This window comes from Aquila chrysaetos, chromosome 10, assembly GCF_900496995.4.
Source record: "Aquila chrysaetos chrysaetos chromosome 10, bAquChr1.4, whole genome shotgun sequence".
NCBI classification, from domain to species: domain Eukaryota; kingdom Metazoa; phylum Chordata; class Aves; order Accipitriformes; family Accipitridae; genus Aquila; species Aquila chrysaetos.
Window position 1 is genome coordinate 20,704,202 of NC_044013.1, and position 26,914 is coordinate 20,731,115.

Below are 26,914 nucleotides of genomic sequence, written 5' to 3' on the forward strand. Positions count from 1 at the left end.
AATGAGGGTGTTACTGATCTGTAGTCGGAAAAGCCTGTTTAGATGTCTGTGTAGACCATCTTATAGAACCTTTTAAATAAGGCATATGAACTCTAGATTAGTTAAGTTTGAAAATGTTTGAGAACTGCACATGGTGTCCTTCTACTGAGAGCATTAAAATATGTGTTGGTTTTCTAAATGAGAATGCATAGTTGATCATGTCTCACATTCTGTATGTCACAAACTTCATTTAAATTTCAGGTAAGCTGTGTGGCAGGTCTTAGCAATGAGTTTTTTGGTGGGGTGTTGACTTTACTCATTGGAGAGATTTAGAATACGCTAGATGCAGGAAAGGGACAGTTTTTGATGTTGATCAGGTTTACTACTTCATACTTCAGAAGGAAAGCTCTCTTAAGGCTTTTTTTCTCTGTAGACCAAGTCCTCAGTGCTGAATGACCTGGCTAACAGTGAAATACCATGATCAAACTACAGAAAATGATGAATTTCTGCCAGCTTAACATTAACAAAAACACTTGTCATCAACTAATCATCTTTCAGTGAGTTGCAACGTGGCCTTTGAAGGCTTTCTCTGCTTCTCTCATGAGTATAAGGCAGGCCTTCTCAATGATCTCTTAAGTGACTGCTACTGAATGATCCCACAAAGTTTTTTGCTCCTTTGGAGGAAGTAAGGGCATGGTTTCTAGGTAGCTGTGTGTGGTCTACTAAACTCTATTAATATGTAAAAGCTAATAATTGAACAGATTCAAAGACAGTGTTACTGGTTTTATCACTTCAGCAATGGAAGAAAGTATCAAAATAATATCAGTAATAAAATCTACACAATTTATTTTTCATAAAATTAAATATAAAATATTTTATCAGATAATAAACTGAAATATATGGGGTCATTAGAAACTTTGCTTTCTGCTTCTATAGCATAAGCCTTTTTCCCCCCAACATACAGGCAGCTCCGAGCTGCCGTAACTAATTGCCCTCCAACTCACTTGTGTACCCAGGGCCTCTTAGCAGTTTTACTATATAATCTGTGCTTACACAGAGGAGTTGAACCGTATTCTTTGACATACTCTTGATGTGTTATACTAATTTGGATGGGATTGACTGGTTTGCCTGCAGAATATTTGGTACATTTGTTCCTAAATTGCCTTTTGTCGCAAAGATATCATGGGTTGCCTTACATCTAGTTGTCATAACTGAATTACTAAGTCAGACCTGTCAGTTTTGTTTACGAAGGCCCTGGTGTGCTATGAATCATGCTTTCTGTGAGACACCCAGAGGCTTAGGGTATCTCTTAGCATTTATCCAGCTCAAAACCAAGATAAATTTATGTAGAAATACAGGTTGACTGTAGGATTTCCCATCTGTATTTTTATATGTGGTGTTTCCATTTTTCCTCTGAAATGCTTTATGTTACCCTGTTCTTCAGGAAACTGGCTTGCAATAATAAATGCTATGGAGGTGCATGCTTTTCTCCCCTTTACCTTGTTTGTAGTGAAAGACACAGAATAGGGTTTAACTTGCTCCTAGCTTTGCTACTATAGCTGTCTTTCAAATAAAGAAGATAACCATGACTCTCACTATCTATATTGATTTTTCCTTCCAAAGCCTGTTTTCCTTCTGGTTTCAGCTGCTCTCAAAATCTATATGTATGTACCTGTCAAAACTTATTTCAGTTTTCATGAACTGAAGTGCACCCCTGTGTTGCTGATCAAGAGTGGGTACTGCTTGCTAATATTCCTTGATGTTGTTGCTGCTAAGCCATAGCTATTTTTCTGTTCTAGTACTGTCCTTTTTCTTTTCTCTGTTCTCATTCATTTCTCCTTCTTTCTCTCTTAGTTTATGGCTCCTTTTCCAGGTTTCCTCTGCAGCAGCATGTCCATGTTGGAGTTCGGCTCCTTGAGACAGATGATAGCAGCTCTTGAAGCACAACTGAACAGCCTGCCTGAGCCTCCTGATCTCTGTAAGAGTGAGCTGGTCTTGCAGTGGCTAAATTAAGGATGACTGAGGCAGCAGAAGTGGAAGGTGAGTCTTTTAGGAAACAATCCATTACCTCATCCTCAGTTACAAGACTCCATCCCATTAAGCACCCCTAGCAATGCAGCCATAACTTGCTCCTCTGTTTGCTACAGCCTTTGCAGGTTGGAAAAGAATACTGCTAAAGCCGCTACCTCTTACAACCCTGACTGTGCAGTGTCCCAGCTAAGTGGTGGACACCAGAGTTTTTAATCTTGGTGATTGGTAGGGAAGGTCTGGGATCAACAGGACTGTCAATAGTACTTAGAGGGCTTTGAGAATGTCAGGGTGTTTTCTGTAAGGGTAGCGAAACGTTGCACATGTCTGAATGGTGTCTGTGGGATACTCAGTTTAAAACTTGATCTCATAGGCATTAACTAAAAGAGGGAAGCAAGGCTGTAAATTGTGTCCTTTGATGGAGGAGAAATGCTGGGAATATAAGCATGCTTGCAGGCAATGAGGGATGTTTTAGTTGTCCTATTCCAAAACAGCAGTTCTTTTGTTTTACGGTGTGAATATACCAACTGAGCACTCTGCTGTTTCAGAAGCATGGTCTGAATATGCTTAGATTTTACAACCAGGATGGAAAGAAGAAAAACATGAAAGAAATGGAGGGAAGGTGGAGAGGGCAAAGAAGTGAATGGCAGTGTGGTTAAAGCATGCAGGGCCTTGATTTAAGGGGTCCTAAGGAAGGCCACTATGGATCTAATAGCTGTTAATCCAACTGAACACGAGATGGCTACAATAACACATTTTCTCTTGATAGAAGGAGAATTCTGGATGGAGCTTTATTGATGTCTGTCTACCTTTTGGCCTGCTCTTAGTTTTATACAGCTGGGAAATTAAATAAAATGCTCCTTGACACCCTTTAAGTACTTGTGTACACCTATCACTTCAGTACAGGCTGTAAGGATTTGAGACTGCTGTTTTTAACTTTCCTAGTACTCTGAACTGCTGAAATGTTGGGACTACTTACTGAACATGCTATTGCTGCTGATAAGGTACCAAAATCTGTGGCACAGATACATAATTTGATAGGTTCTCTAGTGATATGAATGCTTTGTTCTGCACTTAAATTGCGGAGAATCCAGATTGTGTGAGCAAATAAGGAAAAGGGAACATAGGAAAAGCAGGGAAAATTGCCTGGAAAAGTACAAACCCCTGCCTAGTAACCAAGAACAGCGTTAGATTGTTTCTCTATTGATCCAAAGTGCAATTAAAAGCTACCCCCTGCAGCTGAATTTAGATTGGGCTTTGAAAGTTTTCTCTTTCCCCTACAGACCTAGTATCAAGTGGAAAAAAACCTGCACAGCAGGTCTTCTGTAAAATCACCAAGTGGAGCGTGCATCAGCCTGAACTGCTTGGTTTGCACAGGGCTACTTACCTGAAGTAGTCTGTGGCTGTGTGCCTGGCAGCAGCTCAGTTTAGGTGCTGAAAAAACGACACCAAGGCGTGTGCTGGCTAGAATCAGTGTAAATAGCTTCATTTGTTCTGGTACTCAATGGCAGTAAAAAGGCTTCTTTCTGTAATAAAAAGGTGGGGTTTTTTTCAGAAGGAAATTTTTTGCAGTTTTTTTAGAAGGAAGTGGGAATGTTGTATTTTGTTCTTTCCCTGCTGTTCTTTAGGCAGTGGTTTGGGTCTCCTAATTGGAGCTGTCAGGATTTGTTTGTTTTCCTGGAAATGTATGTGAATATAACTTCCCAATCAATTGTAAATTATTCGTGAATGTATAGCTTTACTTATATGGTCCAGGATTAGCTTCTGCAGTCCATAAAGCTTGCAGAGATTAGGAGGGTCTAAGACAAAGCTTGTTGCAGGTTTAGGACTCCATCAGTCCATGGCATCTAACATTTTAGCTATGACTTCTTTTCAAATAAATAATGTCCAGACTCGCCAAAACTTATACCTAGGAGCTAGAGAAGCTCTTACCAGCAGCTGTAGGCACACAAGGCTCACTGAATCCACTGTAACTCTTGGTGTGAACATTTTCTGCTTCTGACTGTGATAGGCTGCTAGAAGACTGGAATATAAGCAAAGAGGACGCAATATCCAGTAGCAGTAAAAAGCTGCTTGCCTCACTTAAAAGCCTTTTCAAAGGGCCTTCAAGAAAGGAATATGAGCATTTTCCTCCGGGCAGAGTCAGAAGCCAGAAGAGAAGGGTCTTAAAGCCTTTTGCAGCCCGCTTTGAGTTAGAGAAATACATTTGCATTACTTTGCAAGCTTTTGTGTTCTGATTAATTAACTGGGCCTCAGGGAAAGACCCGAAGGAGTCCATGGTATGGCATTTTTCTGGCATAAGATCACCCCACTGGTTCACCTGGCACAACTGTGTGCCGCAGGGGCCTCCCCCTGCTCCCATTGCACTGTGACACTGATAACCATCAGTAGTTCCTACCCGGGAAGTTTGAGCTATCTTCTTTATCACAACATTATGCAGGCACACAGTGCTAGTGGCGGAGAGGCGGGGAGGGCAGAATTCCAACTCCTTGCCACTTCTAGTTAGCCAGTCATTAAATACAGCCTGGCTTTCTGTGCGGGAAAGCATCTAATTTAGACATGATCCTGTGTCTGCAGCCTTGTTTCTGTAGGGCAGCAAAATTCTTCTCTCTGCTAACCTGCAAGATTGGCCATAATGGGTTGATGTTGGCCACTGCTGTTAATGTGCACTGTATGCATGATGTGTTTTCTGCTGCTGCTGGTTTTTTTCTGATGTACCTGCAAAAACACAAAAGCAGCAGGCTAGTTTTCTTGAGTTCATGGGCCTAATTAGGTAAGCTCTTTGCATAGAAAAGTAAGATTATTGGGAAGTGGCTGTTAAGCAAAAAAACATAGTTGTCCATCATGGGAGTAAATTACATAGCTAAAATGTAGGCTGCAGAACAGAGGTGTTTTCATGAAACTTTGGGGGGGGGGGGTTGGTTAGGAGTTGGGGGGTGAGGGGAATATTCATTCCTTGAGTTCATTTTGGAGATGAAAGTGTTGATACCCCACATCTGGAGTACAACTGCACTGTGGTGTCCACATTCTTGCATGTTGGGCAAATTCAGTTCTGAGTGTTCAGAGAGACGTGGCTTTCCCAATGCCACAGTGGTATCTGTGGACACTCCACATTCGCCACCAGTGAGGAATGTTAGGGGTTTAAGTGCAGAGCCAGCTCTCTGTAGTTCTGCATAGGCCACAGTAGGTCGATCTGGGGGCTGCAAGGGACAGGAGCATGACTGTGGTTGTGCAGAAGCCAGATGTTTACCTCCTGGGGAAGGCAGCATGGGTACTGTGGCACTTTGTGTGGCCTGTTTACTCATCCCAGCTATCTTTTAGAGAATCTAGCAGCAGCTTTTGGTCTACTTTACCAGATGCTGATAGCAGTAACCACGTGTTTGGCAGCCTCACTGAAGGCAAGAGAGTGTCCCAGCAAAACCAGCGAGGCCAGTGCTGTCTGGCAGCGTGACGCGGTGTGTGCTGCACCACAGCTGTGCAGTAAAGGGCAGGCATGTTCCTGCGGTCTGTAGATAGTGCTGCTTTATGGCTCAGGATGTGTACTCAGAAGTGACAAAGGCCAGAGGCAATAGGCAGCTGGGACTCGTACTTCTTGTGTTGTGCACTCCAGAAGTGAAACCAGAGCGCTCGGCAGCTGGCAGCATCACAGCGCAGCATGCGTCATGCTGCTTGGTGGGATGGCGTTGGAACGTACAGAACTGAGCAAGCAGCAGTGAAGGGCTGTATGAACGGCATGTCTATACAGACCAAATCGAAGCTTATGGAGGGCAGAGAGGAGAAGGGTCATGCATGTTTAGGGAAATGTGGAAATTACCTCCACACTGTTAAATAAGCATAAGGAGCACACCCCAACATATGCTCTCTGCTCTTGCAAACAACCATTTCCAACTGGGAGTGGATTTCAGCCCAGTTGCCCTCTCAGCCGTGCACGCACGATTGCTTTTGACCGAGGGACCTCTCCCCCTTTGCTGAAACCAGAGGCTGAAGAGGGGTTCCACCAGTGTCAGCAGTGTCCTCTGGAGTCCCTGAGCTCCTTCGGATTTCCCTTTCTCACTGATGACTCACAGGCACCTAGCACTGCACACGAGAGCAGGGCACAGCTCTGCCTAGAGCAGATGGGAACCATATCCTGAATCCAGACACACCGCGCTCGGGGCTGGATGCATGCTGTGCATGCTCTAAAGGAGCATCTCTCCTTTAGACTACAGACGTGGGACTTAAATGTCCTAAGTCTTCTCATTTTATGCTCATGTGGTAGTTTGCATCTGGATCAGAGTCCTGGTAAGAGCTTGAGAAGCCTGAGGCCTGGATTTAGGGCTTTTGATTCACGTGCTGAGTCTGTGGATGTCGCACATTCTTTTGGCACCAGCTGCTTATCAGCAAATCCCTGCCAGAGGTTACAGGGATTTGCTGATCTACCGGCAGAGCTGCTCATGTCTTGCTCTCTCATCCAGCTCCGTCAAAAAGCACGGGTTAGCAAAGCCCAGCCATTTAAGGTATTTAAACTATCCGAGTTTCATTTGGATGGAGATGGGCTGCAGAGCAATCGCGCCTGTAGCTCTAGCGGAGTGTCTTCAGGCTATGAACGCTTGGCAGTAGCTAGAGCCAGTGGAGGGCACGAACGGCGTCCTTTGAGCGGTTAACGCAGGGACAGAGTGACAGCCGGAGTCATCCCGTGTGCGGACAGGGTCCCTGCAGCCCCCGCCTGCCGTCGGCACCCTCGCTTCCCAGAGACGAGCGGTCCGCGGGGAAGCCGTGCCCGGGGAGGCCACGCTGCCGCTGTCCTGTCTCCCTGTCCCAAACCCGCCCTTTCGCCCACGCCCTGCCTCCCTTCTCCCGGGAGCGCAGCGGGGGAAGCGGGGGCAGGCCGCCGCCGTCGCCCCTCGGCGGCCTCTCGCCACCGGGCCGGGGAAGGCCCGACGGACGCCGCAGGGTCCCGGCGACGCCTTCTGCCCGCCGTGCCGGCGGGAAGAGCGCGGGCAGCCCGCTCCCTCCCACGGCCCCTCTCTCGTTCTCCACGCCGGCATCTCGGGCCGGCTCGCCGCCGCGGACCCCCCGGCCTCCCGCGCCGGGAGCCCCGGCCCGACGGCGGCGGGGAGGAGGCGCCCGGGGAGTTCCCTTTCGGGGCATTGTGGGAAGGCGCGATGCGGCCGGGGCCTCACCTGGCGCGGGGCGGGGAGGGAGGCAGGGCGGGAGGGAGGCGGCCGGCAGCCAGCCGGGCCGGGCCGGGCCGGCTCCCAGCCTGCCGCCGCCGCCACACCATGGTAAGTGGGCCGGGGCCGGGCGGGAGCAGCCGCCCCCTGCCCCGCCGCAACCGCCTTCCCCCCCTCCCCGGTGCCGCGGCCGGGCCGGCGGCGGAGCCCCCCTCGACGGGCGCGTTCTCTGCGCTTCGCCTTAGAGCCGCGGGGACCGGGTTCCTCCGCCCGGGGCGGACAGCCGGGGCTGGGCCGGGGGGAGACCCTGCGCGGGGCCGGCCCGGACGCTGCTGCCCCAAGAGCCTAAAGCAAACAGAGATGTTTGCGCGCTGCCCGAAAAAGCAAAGTCCCCGCGGAGGTGGGCTCAAACGTGGAACCGCTCTGCCAGCCGAATACCCCTGTCCTGGCGTGCCGGGGGTTTGGGGGTGGTCCCGAAACGGTGCGGCAGCGGCTCGTTTGTGCTTGGAAGAACGAAACTTGGATTTTTTTGGAAAGTCATTCTGCTGGAATAATCTGAGTTGGCTTTAGAGGTAAAACGTGTTCTTTAGAAAGTGCGTGCCAGCCTGTCTGCTAGGGCTGTGCTGGCTGCTCCGCAAAGCAGAAATGCTATTTCCAAGCGGGTTTGAACAAGGTTTGCACCTGTTTTGAGGAAACGAAAGCTATATTCTTTTCCTTTCTGTCTTCTCACCCTCGGGGTAAGCTCGGGTCACGCTGACAGCCTTTCGTAGCCAACCAGGAAAACAAGGCTGTGACAGAGAGAGGTTTTATAAAGTCTTCCTGTAACTTGAGGAGCTGAGGTTCAGGTCTGCTCCAGCGCTTGGAGGAGGATCGAATGTGGTTTCATATGGATCTGTGTCTTTTGGCTGGCTCTGGCGTCAAAGCAGAGCGGTGTTGGGCAGTGGGTTTTCTGGTGGTGGGAGCATTGGGAAGAGCTTTTCCTCATGTGTATTCCCTGGTGCCGGGTGAGCGGAGAGCTTGGGCGGCAGCCTTGCCTCCAGCTCGGGTGCCTCTGCTCAACTGCCTGGTCTCACGGGGGTGGTCGGAACTTGGCTCTGCCTTGCCATCGAGCAGTGCGTCTGTGAGAGCGCGCGTGGGTCTGGTTCTGTTCCGCGTGTGTTGTCTGTTGGCAAGCAGTCTACGTGCGCAACCCGGCTCCGCGGCTGGGTAGAGGCGGCAGCGGCCGCTTGTTTTAGCAAGGAAGGGGGCAGCAGCCCTTCAGCTTAAAGGGCTGACAGGCAGCATCCCGGGAGGGAGGCCCTTTGGCTCTCCAGTGCTGTGCTTGGTGGTGGTTTGCTGGGATCAGAAAAGTTGCCATGGTTATTCTCTTCTGTTAAGTGTGATGACCAGTATCATCTGAATAATGGCTAGCTTTTCCCCAAGGAGGACTTCGGGCTTTCGAGCAGCGAGATGGTCAGGGATGCCTCTTAATTGAGAAACCTTCTAGCTGCTTGATAATTCAGACTTGGGGCGGGTTCTGCAAGCATGCCCCGAGGTGCTGTCTTGCACAGTTTGCCTATTATGTGCGTCTGTAATACCAGTAACTGGCAGTGCACCTGAACAGAAGTCTCTCAACTCCTTCATCGGAGGCCAAGTTTTGTTGTTTGTCTCTATCTTCAAAGGCAGAGCTATGTTGTTTCTTTTCAGTGGTTTAGCCAGAATGCTAAGTATGTGTTAAGTCTAGTGTATTTAGAAAGGTGTACCTGTCATTACATTTGCAAATAGAATATGCACAGTAATGAATTTACAGATGGCAATGCAGTCTCCACACCTTAAGTCCCTATATAGATACAACCTTACCGATTACAGCCCGAGACAGCCCTACATATCCACTGCCCTCGGGTAAAGTTTATGTAAACAACTGGAGTTCCTATTTTGCCCTTGAAGCTCAGTAAATACGGGAGCTGATTTCAGGGAAGTTGATCTCAGAACTCTCCCTGATGCACGCACTTCACAAATGCCAGTTTTCAAAGCACTCACGATGGTCCCAAGGGAGTGCTGCTTACCATAGTGCTGCTTATTGACAATTTGGAGACTGCTGTATTGATTGTTACAATTTTATAAGGTGAGTGTGCGTTCTTACAATTAATAATTTTTTGTTTTCCTTTTCTGAGGTCATAGTACAAACCCTTGCTGGCATTATTACATTAACTACTGCTGTCAGCTTTGCCCCATTCTCCTGTTGTAGAACCAGTGCTGATGAAAGGCTGCTTTTGTCAGGGTATGCTTTCACTTAAAATTCCTCTGTCTGTCATCCAGTCTCCGTGAAGGGGTTGTTACACTGGGTTACGTGTCAAGAAGTAAGGGTTACTGGGTTACAAACCAAGAATAAGCCTTATTCAGGCTCATGAGTGAAGAACTTTCAACAGGTCATTTAAACTCTGTAGATCGGTTCCTCCAGTTTGGAATGACATAGTTGTGCTTGCCACCTTTTTTCTGTGTTTTGAGATCTGAATGGAAGGTACTTGTGCAAATGGTGCTGTGTCTTAGCAAGAGGGTTGTTTCAATTGTTTGCTCTGTTGCAGCTTTCCAGGGAAGTTTCAGGAAAGAGTCTGTTTAGCAAAGCTAACTTCACATCGTGCTAAGACAGACAGCTTTTCTGCCTGGCTGCTACTTCGTGGTATATAAAAAAAAAAAAAAAAAAAGACTTTTTAGAAAAGAGACTAAATTCTGCTCCCTGACATATATGGGTGCAGCAGAGAAACATGTCCTGAAGGATTGCTGTCTCAACAAAGTTGAAGAGCAGGGAGAGAGCAGAGAGGAGAAAATGATTAGTTTCCCCAAGGACACGTGTTGCTGTAGTCTTTCATGCCTGAAAGTGTTGCAACACCTTGATCCTACTGCCACCTCAGTGTTATTGGTATTACTTTCATGACAGTACGTGGCTCTGCTTGCGTAGCTTTGAGTGCAGAATTGGTGCTTCCATAGTAAAGGGCCTGCTTCACTCCTCCCTGTGCTGCTCATCAGAACAGTGAGAAAAATTAGTACTTGTGGGTGTGATCTGAAACCCTGGAGAAAGATCAAAAGAATCCCATTGGGCACAGGAGCTCTAAAAATGTACTTGGCCTAAATAGAAAAGAAGTGGGCAAGCACTGTTTCCACTTAGCAAGACATTTGATACCAGTCACTGATCTAGAAGTTTGGGTGAAATATTAGTTGAAGTGACTGCAGCTGCTGACACCTGCCTGGTGTTTGGAAATGAACTCTCAGCTGTTCTGCATATTGAACTCACCAACGGTCTCAGTGCTTTTAATTGTTAAAATAGACACAGCTCTGCCAAAGATGTTTTCAATGCTGCACAGAATTTACTATCTACAGTTTGAAGAATAACTGCTCTTTTCCACTCTGTGATACAGCTGTGTATTGGCCTAGCAAAGATGATGAACTTTGCCTCTAGGCATTTACCTCTGAAAGACAAGAAGGGCAGCAAATTAGAATAAATGAGGGAAGGAGAGGAAATTACAAATAAATGATTCCTGTTGTTTGAGGCAGCATTCTACATGGGAAAAAAAAAAAAAAAGAAAGAAAAAGGAAGTCTATGTGGTATTTCTTTGTTTATTTATCTTGTGAACTATTAGTGTGGGAGTAGATAATGGTAATGGAATGGCATCCTTTCTGGAAGATCCTGAGTAGATAGACTTTTCAGCTTAGAAAGAGATGACTACAGGGGAAGTAATAGAAATACATGAAATCATGAACGCTATAAAGAATGGTTGCTACAAGAAGAGTCAGGGTACCTCCTGTGAAATTTTTATGCACTAAATGTAAAGAAAACAAAAAAGAATACTTTTTCACACAGTCTAGATTAATGTTTTTAATCCACTGCCAAGGGTGCTGTGGTTGTCCTCGTAGTTAGGCAGTTCATAGAGGATGGGTCCACAGGTAGGTTGTCTGGATCCAGTTTCTGGACCTGAATGCTTAAACCTGTGATTCCTGGAGACAGGACTACCACAATGATTTTACACATGCCCTGTTACTTATGCTCTCCCCTTCTGGAAGCTGCTCAGATCAGAGTACTGCTCAGGGGGTGATCCATAATCTGGTATTCAGTTACTACCTGTCATTCAGTTGGACTTTGAATACCATTTTGTAGGAGTTGCTAGGAAAAATATTTTTTAGGGTCCTTCTCAGGAAGTCTGTAATCTCTGACTATTGATGTGGTCCTCTTCCAGTTGTGGATATTCTCTCTCAAGTACTCGCTGTCATTACAGGTTGTCACCGTTATGCTAGAGACCACTCTGGACTGGCTGGCTATGCAGTAATTGCGATGCATACTTTACTCTCTCTGGGTAATAAGCTCATTTCCGGAAAGCAAATGAAATGTTATGATAGTATCTGCTGATACTTTGCTTAAGTCAATTTTTTAATGTTTTCACTCACAAATAAGGAAATTGTAGGCATGTCTCAGAGCCAGGAGTTACTAGGATGTGGAGTGCCTGGAGGGCTTTGGAGAAAGCCATGGCATCTGGGGTAGGCAAATGCCTGAAGAGGGCTGGAAGGAGGGGTAATGGGCAGCCGGGGCTATAAGGAGGCAAGAAAATGCTGCCAAGCATGTGGACCGTGTAAATGTTTGCTGCTTTTCTGTACCTTTACTCTAACTACTTCAAAATCCCATGCTTTATAAACCATCCCATAGACCTTCTGCCTTCTGAAGGCATCAGTTATGTGCAAGAGCAGCAAAGGGTCAAAATGATGAAAGTACTGAGGAAACTGATGGGGCAGGGAGGGCAGGTAGAGCTGCTCCTCCCCGAAGTACTTACAAGGTTTATGCTTTGGCATGTACATCAGGCATTTCCGTGCCTGTTGTAGTCTTCCCAGTGATGCCCAAGTTAAAACTGTGCTGCTCCTGTAAAAAGAATTCTTTCTGTATCACATATGCACAGCTACTAATTACCATCCCTGCCCATTCATTTCCCTACTGTCCTATTCCTGCAGGCTGTCATCTGCATTTACTTGGCTGCTTTGGGTGTATGCTTTTTTGAGTGGCCACCCCTGGGCCTTTGCATTTTTGCAGATGGTGCAGTTTATAGAGGTGCAAGATCCAGTCATGCACAAATGGTATTTCATTTGTGAGTAGGAATATAGCATGCAGAGTCACGGGGGTAGGATGGGAAAATAAAATTTACATTTGTGTGTTTGAAGGCAAGCTTGACGTGCCTTTCTGGCCAGACGTCTTTCTGGACTAGTATGTCCTGGATTTATGTTTCTCAGTATCACAGACGTAACCCCAGGTACTCTATGCACCAGTCTTTTTTTTCTTCTCTAACTTGCTGAATTTGTGTAGGATGTCCATCTGCAGTCCTCTGTTCAGGCCTGAGAAGAGAAGACAGGGCATTAAAATCCCTCTTCACCAGCCAGTAAATTCCTGTTGTTGCCTTGCTGCTTGCCATAGGAGCTTGAAGGTAGTTTTGCTCAGACACTAGCAGTTATCGATGGCTCTCGTTAACCAGCACAGGAACTCCTGTATGGTCATCACCCTCTGCTTAGTCCCCTGAGGCGAGTGGTAGACACAAACCGCAAGGGAATGAGAAATGGCATCGTTTTTGTTTGAAGAAAATGCAGAAATTCACCATGTTGTGCCTTTGTCTTGCAAGGCTGCCTGCTGGAAGGAGAACAAGTGAAGTGTTGGGTGAGCGTCTGCCTGCCTGCTCTGAGCTCGTGGGAGTGGAGACATGAAACTCACAACTCAGCAGCAGCTGGGGTCAGGAGATGGGGATGGGGAAGGGGCAGTACCTCAGGCATTTCCTTTCCTCCGAGTCTCATGACAAGACACAGATGAATAGCAGAATTAATTTTTGGTCCACTTTTTCATTCCACTGGCTAAATTTTGGGCCAGCATAAAACATGTCGTGAGATCCTGTGCTCTGGCCCTTCCTTCCGTAAACAATGGTTGCTTTTTTTATGTTTAGGTTATTAAATCCATGTCGTTTTTTTACCTTAATGAAAAAATGCCATTTTAAAAGGGAAAATTGAGAATGTCTCTATTGAAAATGCCTAAATGAAGTGCTGCAATGTTGCCAAAAAATTACTCCTGTGCTCTTTCAGAGTCATTCACAAATGTGATCAGGTGTATCTTTGGTCCTTCCAGAGCTCAGGTTTTCTGTGAGCGTCTGTTGGAAGCTGGAGGAGTGGGTGTGAGGCTGCTGCAGACCTGCAGTGTTCCTGCTCCAGCAGGCACAGGTGTCCCCGGGCTGAAGCACTATCTGTCAGCTGGCTGAGGAGCTGGGGAAACTCATCACCTTCTGGTGTGCCCACCCTGTCCCAGAGCAAAGCATTTTAACTTTGCTCCTCGAAAGGTCAGAGGCAATGGAAGGGCACTGCAGAGCCTTCACGTAGCAGGGCTTTGCAAATAACTGATAAGACAAACTGGAAATGAGAATAAAAGAGGCTGCACCTTTTGCCAGAGTCCTTTGGGCTAGATTTTAGCTCTGTTTCTTCACCAGGTGTTCAAGGAACAGACTGGGAAAATGGCTTATTGTGCCTGTAAAGTACACTGGGGTTATAGTGAATTAGGGGTAGCTCTCTGCAGCTTGTTCAGCCTCTCCCCTGGTCTCCACCTCCTTAGAGTAGCCTAATGAAGATTTCCCACTGCCTCCCAAAAATGTATAAACAAATAACGCCTCTGAGAGCCCAGCCCAGGAGGCAGAAGGGAAGTGATTACCTAGTCAATAATTGTTCTGAATGTCTTCAAATTGTGCTGCTTTCTGTAGGGTCAGTCAGCTAGCATCCCTGCAACTGTCTGTCCCTGGAGCCGAGGCTGAAGGTGTGAGTGCTGTCTCTCTGGTTCACACGGCTGTAGTGCGGTCACTGGCCTGACGTCAAATTGCAGAGTTTGAGACAGGTTTTATGCAAACTCCCTGCCTGGATCTGTCCTTGCTTATTGCCTAGAAACGAGTAATTCCACTTGCAGGAATAAAAAAGCACTGATTTAAGAAAACTGAGAATAATTATCCTCTGTAAAAACTGGATGTCATTGCTTGCATCGACATCTTAGGAGCTATCTTGGAAAGCTGTGCTATCTCTCCTCTCCGGAGAGGTGCCCGAAACCTGGCTTTGCTGTTCGTGGGACGCCCAGCAGCCTGTGAGGAGGAGGAGGCACAAGCATGCCTGTACTGTAGGGAGGGCGTTGTTGAAGGAATGTTACCAGTTTATGAGAAATGAGCCAAGGTCGGGAGGACTAGACCTGCTAGAGGCAGCTATAAGCAGGAGCAGAGCCGGAGGGAGCTTGTGGGGCACTTATGGCTTCCTTGAGCTTTGTTTTCTGATCCTTTTGTAGGGATCAGAAGTGAGGAGCTTCAGGATGTTTTTGGTTCAGAACTTGAGCTCAGCTATACTGTTTTGATTACAGTTTTATTTAACTCAAGGGAGGCTATCAAGAAGGTGGTTGGCTGGATCAATAGTATATGGTGTAAATATCCTTTAAATGCTAGTATGCTGGTCAATTTAAAATCTTCAGTAATAAGATAAGGGTGACTTCTGCATCGTGAAAAGCATAAGATCAATATGTAACTATAGTCACATGTGCCAGTAATCATCTGGCACAGCTTTTATTGCATGGACTTTGGATGTATTGTTTAGGGGAAATTGTTCAGAAATGTTTCTAATGGAGATTAAGCGAGAAAGAATTCTGTGCCAGTTAGGCAGCAACACACTGCTTTGGTATTTTGGGGTTGCTCTTTTTTCACTTATTTTCTTTTTTCTTATTTGCTTACATCATACAGACTAAATATGTGTTTTAAATTTTAAAGCTGAGATTCTACAGAATTTAACAAGTGTATCTGTCGGCTTCTGTGCTGCTGTGAATGAAAGTTTTAGTAACAGAGTAAACATGTAAGGGTATTAATATTTTTAATAAAGTAGCCTGGTTTGGATTTTACATAATTGCTTTAAAAGTCCCTAAAACCCCAGACTGTATGTATTAAAGGTCAGTAGCCAGATGGGGACTTTGTACAGCAGTAGAATACCAAAATACCTGTACTTCAGTGTGTTGTTATTCTGTCTCTTCCTGATGTGGCTAGATTGTTAATACATTAGGTCAATAGATGTCTGTTCAGTACTTCTTTCTCATTTCAACCTAAATGCCTGGCATTCCAAACCATCTGTGTGTTCACAGTATAGCTATTCTTTTTTTCTGGAAAAATTTCAGTATTTTCTTCCCTCCCTCCAAAAATAACACTAAACAAAGCAAAAACTAAAAGCAATTTTTTATTCTTCAAATGTTTGGGAGGAAAAAAAAATGAGCTAATGGCTGGCATAATTTGGATGTTCATACTTTTTAAAAGAAACAATGTAAGGAAAGTAGGTTTTGTTCATTTTCAGGCGTGATGTAAAAATAAATACTAATAAAAAAAATTCTGGACAGCTGCCTATGTTGGGAAATACATTCTTTCATATCGGAGGAAAGAATGACAACTAGTGAAAGATAAGCAGAATATGAACTCAACTACACTAAAACAGTGGCAGAAGATCAAGCAGACTTCAAGGGAGTCAGAATAAGTTCAAAGAGGACTTTATGATAAAAAGTCGCTTCCGCTCTGGCAGGTACAGCCAGTCAGTCTGGTTTTCCGCAGGCTTCTGTCAGCAGCTGTTGTCATGTCAGCAGCTGAAGGTGTGGCTTTTTTCATCCCACTTCCCTTTTTACGTGGTCTATGAGTTTTTCTTTATTAGCATGTCATATATTGCCTGTTGCCCTACTGGCAGCAGCAGGCTCAAACGGAAAGTTTTTAAGGAAAACTTAGAGTTTCCGAGTTCTGTCAAGCTGTCTGGTTTAGGATAGTAATTCCTGATTTGCAAATTTTAGTTAACTTGTGAATTTCAGGAATCTTTCTGTTTTACAAAGGTGACTTTGATTTGGGAGGGCTCTTAACTGAATTCGGAAAGGTTATAGCTGAAGCAGAGTGCAAACCCAGTGCTGCTGGACTGGCAGAGCTGCCTCGCCAAGGAAATCCTTGCCCCAACCAAGCACCCAGCAAAGAGAAGGATGCTTGCTTTTTGCAGTCTTCCAGCCACCAACTGCTATTCTGCCTTCCATTCCCTTAGGCTCCTTGGAGTCCTCCCATTTCCCTGTCCTCCTCTCCCATCAAGGGACCTGGAGCAGCCAGATGCCAGAAAACAGGTTTGAAACCAGTCAGCAAATGTTATGCAAGTTGAATTACGGGAGGAGGAGAAGCTTTTCTAGTGCACGTTCTTTCTCAGTGGTGGGGAGAATTAAAGCCTTGCTGCATTGACCCCTGGAGTTCACCTCACCGGAAGAAATGTGACATCTTTTACATGTTTATGTCATTGGACAGTAAACTGCAGAAATGACCCTGGGAGTCCGGAAAGCCGCTTTGTCTTCCCATGTAGTCATCTTTTGATATCCCTACAGGTGGTTTGTTCTGTGTCTAATAGAATATAGTCTGGAGTCCTTTAGACAGTTGTACTAAACATTGCAGTACAGATTAGGTTAAGTTTTAAAACCTCTGTAAAAGCAACAAGTGATGTGAGTTTGAAACCAGTGAGCCAACTGTAAAGCGTTTCATCAGTCTGGAGTGTCAAATGGCCACATACTGGAGAAAGCTGCACCAAAGGGGACCTCCAGGGAACAGTCCAGGAGACAAGCTTGGGTGAGCTGCTTGTCAGATCATGACAGCCCATTAGCAAAAGGAGGGAAAGGTCTCCCAAGGAAGGTGGAAAAAAATCACAGTGTGTGTTAGTTTTACATATTTTTCTTACGTTTACTGTTTGTGTACATGTAAACCTTCTGTGTTTTGCATTTTCAATGTCTGTTCTATTTCCTGTTAAATTATTTCGTGTCAAAGTCTACCATTTGATTTTTTGTAGCCCTGAAACTAAGGGTGTTGTTTGTTATCCTGGTACAGTTTTGTAGATCTCCATAAAAGAGAAGGCCCCCTAACTTTCCAACCTGTTATGTAACTTACAGCTGCAATTGATTCAGAGATGCATGAGAAGGGGATAGAGTTCAGGCTTAGAAATCTGGTTTAAATGCTTGATTTAAAAAAGAAAAACCAAACCCACGTTTTTCCAACTAGAAAATAATGGCCTACAAATATAAAATGCAGTCATTTAGGCTGCTTACTGATGTTTATGGAGATCATTTTGCACAGTGCTGTAGGTGGTTGGGTCTGATTCAGTAAAACAGGCTAATAAAATTACACTCAGCTCCCAGACCAAAGCTTGTCTCCTACAGACTCCGCATGTGAAGGCAGCCGATGCTCCCATAGGAACTGCATGCCTCATCCCGACCCACTCAGGCTTGGACCTAAAAATTCTCTCTGGTGTCGCCCCTGGGTCTGGTGATGGTTAGTCACAGCCAGCACACTCTAGAACAGTCAGAAAGGAAACCAAGCACCCTGCTTTAAAGGTATTTTGCTTGAAGCAAGTAATTTGCCTTTGTTTTCCTCTGGAATTAGCACTTTTAAAGCTGAGTAAAACATTGCAGGATAATCTACCTCTATTTGTAGTTTGGCTGCTGAAAACCAACCAAAAATTCCTTAATCAACATCCATCTTATCATTAGCGCTATAGGAAAGCAAATATGTTTTCACAGTCAAGGAGCAAGGAACAGATGAGCCGTTAGATTTGTGTTTGTTCAGTACGTCAACATTTCCAGGTTTATTGATGCATCAAAATCTTCCCAGTGAGCTGTAATGAACAGAGGTATGAGAGTGAGGAATGTGTTGTATCGTGTCAGTGTGGCTGGGCAGAGCAAAGCTGAACTGAACGAAACAACACCTATAGCAATTGGATACTTATGCTTACAGGAATTAAGCCATTTTTAACCTCTTGAGAATGTAATATTATTTACCTCCTAAAGACTTGCCCAGATTGAATGGATTTTAGAAATTAGAAAAAGGAAGAAGAGTCAAAAGAGGAGAACCCCCCCAATATTTTCTAAGTATCTGCAACTTTCTAATATGTTGTTTTGTTACAGGAGCTCTCAGCTGCCCAGGAATATGTACCTAGGCTTAAGGGTACGCTATTTTGCCACAGGCTGTAAAATTAGAAATGGACTACAGCAGAGGCTCTTATCTATTTTCTAGCTGTATATACTTCTATAATAGTAAAATTGCCTTATAAGGTATGCAGTTATATTCTGCATATGAAACAGTGTGGGATGGGAGACCCAAAAGATAGAATTTTTGAAGGTTGTGTATGAATCTTGATGTGTTTAAGAGCGTTAATGGGTATTTTCTGATTGCAAAGATTGTTGCCTCTGCTCATGAAAGCGGTGGTGAAACATCAATTGCATCTTTATAAGAAACAGTGGAGTTTTCAAAGCAATTTTAAATGGAGAGCAGCTCACTTTCCTGTGGGTGAAATGTAACATCCTGAAGTAAACTGGTCAGAAAATGGTGGTAATATTCACAGTAATTCCCTGGCTTGTGGTATTTAAACTTTTAGAGGCATAAGGTCATATACATATATCTCCTGGAGATGTACGTGTTACTTGCAGGCACTCAGATTTAAGGTCTGTTGGGTCCAACAGCTGAACTTAAACCAGAATATGCTTTCATTATCTTCCCCTATTGAAGCACTGCAGGCAAATATATTTCTTCCCAAGGATGTCTCAAACAGCACGATCTTGTTATGCTGAACATGCTGTCAGCTTTTGATAGGGATTCATTGACTAATTCCCTGCATTTTCAGCCGAATCTGATCATCCTCTCCTGTCTGATTCACCGTGTTTTTAGAAATTTGTTTATCAAATAGCTGCTACCTGTGCCTGATTGCTTTTGAATGGACACCCGCTGACCTGCTGCTCTTATCTGCAGAACTTACACTCTGTTTTTCAAAATGCACTCATCTTTACAAAGGCTTTGGAGTTAATGTGCTGTGCAAAATAGTCTTTCATTCATCCAGCTCATCCCAGTAGACAAGTGTATGGACAGTAAGTACTGTCCCTTCATCTACTGGGAAGGGGTAACCCTGACAGCTGGAATATTACCATGTCAAAACCCAGTTGGTAATACGAACAAAGACAAGAACATGGTACTTTGATCTTCACTGTAATCAGGCCATGTGTACTGCCAGCAGCATAATTGTTTTTATTTAGCAGGCTCATCTGGAGAGTATTACAGGACTCAACACAAGGCAGCTACAAAATCCTTGTAATTTTATCAAGCACATTAGACTAATGATGGCAAGAGCCATATTTCCAGCAGTAGATCCTGCCATTGGCACATATGAATAAAACAGTCCACCTTTCCCTAAAATGATCCCACATTTGAAGTCTTTCTCAATATAGTCAGAACTCTTATCTCCGGACTACTCAACAACTATGTGACTTAATAGCTAGAGAATGGTTCTGAATTATGAATGAATGCTTTGTTTAAAACCCAGTAGCTTTTTTTTTTTTTTTCTGCCTTTTACATAGAAACTTCTCTGGTGTACTTCTCTCTTGGACTTCACCAGAGCATAGAATGATTTTATCTTTACAGAAATCTGCATTGTAATCTTGATAGTAATTGTGAACATTAACTTTAATCCTCACTGGGGAGATGGAGTGATGGGGAAGTATAGGTACAGCAATAAGCTGGAATAGAAAACAAGAGGGGGAAGGTATTAGGTTGTAGACTGAGAAGCTGTAGGGAAGCGTAAGGCTAAACTAATGGGAATGGGGATGTGGCAAGGGACCTGCCAGCTCTTCTGTTCGGAGTTTGCAAGGATTGGGAGCAACTGAGGAAAATGAGGCTCCTGTGCTTCTCCCTGGTCCTCCCAGCATCAGGCGAAGCCTTGTCTCTGCATGGGCAAGTGGCAGTGTGCCCATCATCGTGCACGTCGCTGTGACTGCGGTTAAACATCCTTCCTGCAAGTCCCTGGCCTTCAAGCATTGGTACTGGTAAGAAAAGCAATGGGGATACCTGTCAAGAACAGGGCAGTTCACAGTGTCTTCAGCCATTGGAAGCATCTTTTATCACTGCTAGTTTGTTCAGTTTTTTTTTTTTTCTTCATTTAGCAGAGGACATCATGTCATCCTCAGATAATTTCCTGCATTCTTAAAGCCATGTCTATGCTGTGGGTGATGACTTACTGTACTTCTTAAAGACTTAGTATGGTCAGTTATTTTAATCTGCTAATAAAGGTATTTGTATAAATGTGAATTGATACTTTTCTCCCAAGGTCTCACTGGCATTTAAAAGCTAGCACTTCTGTATTTCAATAATACTGCCAATGCTAAGCATGAAAAAATCATGGGTAAAACCATGTAAAATTATGGCTGGCTTTAAAACTGAAATTTGGAACAGTGTATGTATCATGCTTTATTTACCATAATATCCTTGGTCACTGAGGTTTGTCCTTTGTCATCATGGTCATCTTTCATAATCTGGTGATTTCTGTAGTAAAACTAGTCAAGCTCCCTTTCCAAAGTAGTTGGTTTCTTCTGCTCGTTACAGCCTCTTCTAGGAACATGCCGCTTTGTTTATGACCTGAAATAGCACAATACCAGAATTGTTGGTGATTTTGTTTACTATCTAGGTATTCATATTTCTAGTCTTGTGCCACACTGCATCCTTGATCTCCCTAGCCCTGTTGTATACAAGTCTGTATTCCTTTCACTAAGATGTCTAATCTTGCTGGAGGAGGGGCTGGGACCCTCTTCTCACCACTGCAAAGTGGTGATGCTCCTCCTGTTCCCCAGGGAAGTGGCGGAATAGGAAGCAAAGCTGCTGTCTGCACAAGGTAAGGGAGGACGAGTGGGAGAGGATGCAAAGGGGATGCCGAGGGGAGAGGTCCCACAGGGAGGGGAGAGCTGCCGGGGGAAGAAACAGGAGAGGGGAGGGATTTCTGCTCCCACGCTCAACCTCCCCCAGACCTCACTGATGCCACGTCCAAACTTCACATCAGGGCTGGAGGTGCCTTCGCTAAGATCTCACAGTTTTCCAGCATTAGGCGGAGGAATGGTCTTCTCTGGCTGTGGCCCTGGCGTTAACTATGTTGCTTTGTTTACTCTAGATACACTTTATACTGCTCTTCAGTCGGCAGGGGAAATTAAGGCTTCAGAAATGGTATACGACGCTACCTGATAAAGAGAAGAAAAAGATCGTTCGAGAAATTGTTCAGATTATTTTGTCTCGCAATCAAAAAACAAGTAGTTTTGTTGACTGGAAAGATCTCAAGCTTGTTTACAAAAGGTGTGAGTAATTTTATGAGAACATATAATTACTATTCATATAAATAACACGTGCTAGAAGAGGAAAAATAAAGGCTCACTTTAAGAAAAACAGCAAACAAAACCCTAAGTGCTAAACTAAGCTAGTAGGAGCCTGCCATTGGCAGTCTAACTGTGTATAACAGCACCGTGTCCCTGGATAAATCAGCAGGGTAAATTGTGGGGTGAAAAATACTTGTACAATCTGTCAGATGAGAAAAATGGGAGTAACCTAATAAGTATTAGTGGTGGAAATTCTGTTAGAAGGCTTTAGGCTTCACTGCTTCCTCTAATTCCCCAAGGTAGCCTGCTGAGACACGTGCTGAGCTTTATCAGGCTCTCTGGGAGGTTGCAGGAGCTGTTCTGAGGCACTCTCAATGTTTTGTCAAATTTCGTCTTTGAAATATTTGTTGCTCTGGAAAGTGTTACTTCCCATTTCCTTTTCCAAACAAACCCCTGGTCCCCAGTTACACCATGCTTAGCATTAACTGCCTGTTAATTCTTGTAAAGTTGTAGCAAACAGAAGTAGCCTTAAGGTATAGCACACTGTACAAATTAAGCAGCACCTCCCATTTAGCAAAAATTGAGTTCCATGCTGTGAAGTGATGGATGTAAACATCTGACCAGATGCTGTGGCAAGCTGGGCCTCCAGCCACAGCACCAAGGAGTTTCATGCAGATTGTTACTCCCATCTTGGGTTGATTTAAACATAAAGTTTTGCTGCAAGTTAGTGATGAAGATTGTTCAGTCTAAGCAGCTTCATGCTTTCTGGCCCTATGTAAAACACTGTCAGTCATTTGATAGCCAGCAGGCTTGCTGAGATGAGCCTCTTTCCACCTTTATTTTTGCCTTTTTTTTTTTTTTTTTAATAAAGAGCAGTAACTCATCCTACAGTTTAATTGACCCCACTTACTGTAGTGCTATTGCAGCAGGTGAGGGAGACCTTAAAGTATTACTGATTTACTGTTTCTTTTAAGAGCAGTGTTGGAGGTATCCCATTTTGTCAAGGGTGGAGTTTGTTCTTCTAACTAAATTAATAAGTTGTTTAAATTATCTGATCTTTTCAAGTGTTCTCTGGGTCACTATAAGAATGAAAGAATATTATTTTAGAGACCAAATAGACATTAACTGTCATTTGCATAACTTCTAAAAGATGAGCAGAGCACTGAGAATCCCACTGTTTACTCTCACATTTTTGCCTTTGTTTGCCTAGGTATGCCAGTTTGTATTTTTGTTGTGCAATAGAAGACCAGGATAACGAGCTCCTGACGCTAGAGGTCGTTCATCGATATGTAGAGCTTCTGGACAGATACTTCGGAAATGTAGGTTTCACTTTCTCCCATGAACCGCATTCCTGGCTGTCTGATAAACAGATAAACTGTTTTGCTTCGTGTTTCCATAGGCACTACTTGCCCTGTAGACTTTCTCAATCCAGAGTGAAATTCATTATTAGAATATTTTATAAAATAGTGCTGAAACTATCATAAGATTGTTTTTCTATCCTTTCTCCCCCCCAAAATTAATCTTGATGCATTGTATATCTGTCTTGGCATAGAATTTGAGGAGAAAGCTTGAGGAAAACTACTTAAAAAAATGCTGGGTGACTGTACTTTAATTCTCTGTCCTGACATCTTCAGATATACTGGTTTTGTTTGTTTCATAATAATGTGTAACAATTAAGGACATATAAAGAGGAAAGCGATAAAGTGGGTGTTTTTTTAAAGAAAAGACCTGAAGAAGGTCTAAATAAGTCTTTCAGTAAGTCTTTAAAGACTACAAGAGACCCATCTTTTCTATGAATATTTTTGAAGTTGTTCCCACTACCTTAATTTATCTCTTATTTAAATCATGGTGCCATGACTCATGTTGGTACTGCCTCAAAACAAAAAAGCGGTTGGTGGCTGTAAGGTCACTAGGACAGGGAATTTCTCTTGCTCTGTGAAACTGTGCATGAACGTATGTAACCCATATTACAAGTGCTATATAAGACCTATTACAAGGTTAGTAGGCTAGGAAGTCAGCTTTGTTCTCTGAAAAGCAGTATGAATGTAGTGTATTATATAAAGTATAATAAGTGGAATATCTTTGCTGTAAGCCTAGGCTATATATGTGAAGAGAATATGTGCAGAAGCTGCAATATTACATAATATAAAGTATCTTTCTTCATCCCGCTACCTGCCACGAGAGTGCGTATGTTGAATACATTTGATCATCTTAACAACTTTTGGCCCAGTAGTGCTTATCATGCTGTAAAAGTGATTTAAATGTGAGGTGTCCTTTTATTCTGGCAGGTGTGCGAGCTGGATATTATCTTTAATTTTGAAAAAGCTTATTTTATTCTTGATGAGTTTATAATTGGTGGAGAAGTACAAGAAACTTCAAAGAGGTCTGCAGTGAAAGCCATAGAAGACTCTGACATGTTGCAGGAGGTAAGGCAGAGGAAGACAAAAGGCAAACACTTCATCTTCCTACATCTTCCTTGTTTGACAGGAGCTTAAAATACAGCTAAGCACTTCTGGTACTTAATTATCCAAATGTGTCTTACATTCAGTTTCAGTAGGTACAACAGTGCAGTTAAGGTAGCAGTTACGTAAGCTTTCAATTCAACCCCCTTGCAGAATCATCTGGAGGCTCTTCATATACTGCTGTTGCTCTCTTGTGGTTTAACTGCTAGAGTTTCTCAGATATTATATTAAGAAATAGTTTAAGGCATATCTTAAGATATTTATATGATATAAGAACATAATCTAAGATTATATTTTATGTATACATATGTATATATAAATACAGAAAAATCTATTCTGTTTCACTAATCCATTGGAAACAGATGACCTACTATTAACATTTAAAATTGGAAAGAATATGTGCTGGCAAACTCCACTTTCATTCATAAACACCTGTGTAGTTTTTCTACAGGGCACATATATCTAACCTTTATTCAGAACCGTGCAGGAATTCTCTTCCCTAACTTGTACTGTTGAGCTGGGAATGTCAAAAGCAGTTGAATGTGATGGATTTACTTCATATTTTCCTAGGTAGCAAAGGGTGCATTGTAATACTGAAGGAAACAGCACGCTGGTAGAGCTAGCGAGGGACATACTATGCAAGTCAAACAGTTCTTCACAGGGATCTGGCATTTGCACTTGAAACTAAGCCAGCTATATACCAAGGCCAGCTAGACATGATGAGTTTAGCCACAACCATGGTATGTTGTGATTTGAAAATCAGATTCTAAAATGCTGTTAAAGGTTTTTAAAGCAGAATTACTTCTAGATTTTAATTAATCTGATCTTATTCCATGCAAAACTACAACTGTCTTCAAAGAGGACAAGGGGGTTTGTTTGAATGTTACTGTACCACTCCATAATGCATCAGTTGTTTCTTTTTTTTTTTTTTTTTTTTTCTTTTTTTCCCCAGACAGTGGAAGAGTACATGAACAAGCCTGCATTTTAATGTTAAAACTACCTGGAGAACTGCTGTAAGCACCTGTAAAATGCACTTCCTGAAATTGCTTCCCCACGTGCCAGATCCTCAGAGAAGTACCAAAAACCAGTAACTAAAGGGATTTGTTTGTATAATGGTGAAGATGAAGGTCAGCTAATGTAGCCCAGGGTTTAACAATTCTGTACTTGCATTACTCTGCATATGAATTTCTCAGAGTTGTTATTACCCTTGATCTAGTTTCTCTTCTCCTTGCTGGACTAAACACTTGTTTTGTACCGTATCTTTTAGCTACGGGTTTTGTCATCATAAAATGTTACTCTGACAGTACTTTGTAGATGTATTTTTACTAATTTTGGTCCACTGCTGACCGTATGACTCTACTTTTGTACAAATGTCCATTATTTTGAATGTAACTATTATTCTGCTCTAATAATAATGTTTTTCTAAAAGCCAAATTGTTGTGGGCCCTGATTTCACAAGCTTGTTTAAGAAGATTAACCCATCTAGTATAAGAAGAAATACTCTCCTCTTTGGACCAACCCCTTTCTTTCACTATCTTCCTTCTATTTTCTGCTCTAGTCTGCTAATAAGACTGCTCCAACTGCTGCTAGAGCACACTCCTCACCTCCATTTAATCTGGAAGAGTGTTCTGACTCGAGGTAGGCTTCTCCCAGGTTTAATGAATCCTTTTTGCTGCTGCATGTGGATGGCCTGTTTCTGTCTTTCGCCTCATTTTCCTATCCCCTTCCTAGATCCCCTGGACCTGGACAAAGACTACAATCTTTGGAAGCATGCAGCTTGAGAGCAGGAGATATCCTGAAGAGAAGAAATTAGTCTTTGGGATTTTAGGGTAAAGATCATCTTGTATATCTTTTGGTATCCACCAATAACCATCTTTCCCGGTGGAGTTTTCCAGTCCCAAATTCACACACCTATGGGGATGATCAACTTACTAGTAGTTGAACATGGCCCATTTTTGTGAAGGTTGGACAATTCATTCAGCGTTTTATAACTTTGCAAGCTGCACAAAGGGAAAAGGGGTAAAACAGTAGAGGAGAAGAATGAGCTGGGCTGTGCATCTTACTGTGTGTAATAAAACATCGTAGCTGTGTGTGGAGAGCCAGGTGTTTTAACTTGCCTGTCTTTCAGTGCAATTTGGACTCTAAATTGATTGAACTGGCTTCCTTAGAGAGATTATTTCCTCCTTTAACAGAATTCAAAGCTCAGAGAAATTCTATTTATCTTAGCCCATAACTCATAGCTAGATGTTTTGTTTCTGTCAAAGCATGAAATTATCCTATACAAAAATTAGGTAAGTTATCAGACAAATATGCCAGAATGATCCGAGCATTGATTTGCATTTCCCTTCAACATCTATTTTCTTTGATTGCTGGGATGTACAGTCAGTATTTTCCTTCAGGGATTTTTCTAATCTTTAAATGTCCTGCATGCTTATTCTAATTTTTTCATTGTTCCTTCCTTCCCAGTCTGTTTGTATCTTCCTGGGGATGGGTTTGGGGAGTTTTTTGGAGGGTGGGAGCACTTTGACACAACATGACAACTTTGCTAATTGTCAACCCACTTTTCTGCCTGTTATCTAGTCTGTTGGTAAAACTGTGATAAGCTGGTTCATAGTGTCATGCTGCTCTTTTTATAATTACTTTAACCATCTGTTTTCTCTGTATTGATGTCAAAGGCATACTTTCAGCATTGAAAAAACAGTGAAATTGCTGAAGGGCTTTTAATAGCTCTGAAGACATTCAATTTAATAGTAAATTAATGAAATTGTATCAGTTGTATATTATTTTCTCATGGTTTGAAAAGAAGTTTTTCAAAGTAGAGTGTTTAATTGATTAAGAAGCCACTTCAGAATGTGGAAAGAGGCTCTTTCCGCTCTTTACTTTTATAAGTGACTTCTGTTCAGTGAAATCATCAGTAGTTTCATTTGCTTTTACTCTTTTTTGGAGCCACGCTGTGATTCTCTGACTCTTATAACTGTCATGTTGCTTGAATTCTGGAGTATATCAAAATAGGAGTTTCAAAAAGATTTTTTGGTGTGAATAAGGATATCATAAGCTTGTCTTTTTCAGTCATTCTAAGAAGAGCTGTAGGACTGCTT

The 26,914-nt window shown here is 43.3% G+C and overlaps 1 protein-coding gene across 4 annotated transcripts; it reads left to right on the forward strand.

The window, feature by feature from the left end:
• The first annotated feature begins 5,597 nt into the window (after positions 1-5,597).
• AP1S3 (adaptor related protein complex 1 subunit sigma 3) lies at positions 5,598-25,250 on the forward strand. 4 transcript variants are annotated; one of them, XM_030027496.2, is made up of 5 exons: positions 6,303-6,503; positions 21,156-21,334; positions 22,565-22,673; positions 23,643-23,780; positions 24,769-25,250. In XM_030027496.2, the coding sequence occupies exons 1-5, from the start codon at positions 6,441-6,443 to the stop codon at positions 24,802-24,804; spliced, it is 525 nt and encodes a 174-aa protein (XP_029883356.1). In that variant the 5' UTR covers positions 6,303-6,440; the 3' UTR covers positions 24,805-25,250. The 4 variants fall into 4 exon arrangements, with proteins under 4 accessions (XP_040982484.1, XP_029883356.1, XP_029883355.1 ...); XM_030027495.2 differs by lacking the exon at positions 6,303-6,503 and adding an exon at positions 7,137-7,271; XM_041126551.1 differs by lacking the exon at positions 6,303-6,503 and adding an exon at positions 12,863-18,604.
• Positions 25,251-26,914: the final 1,664 nt, after the last annotated feature.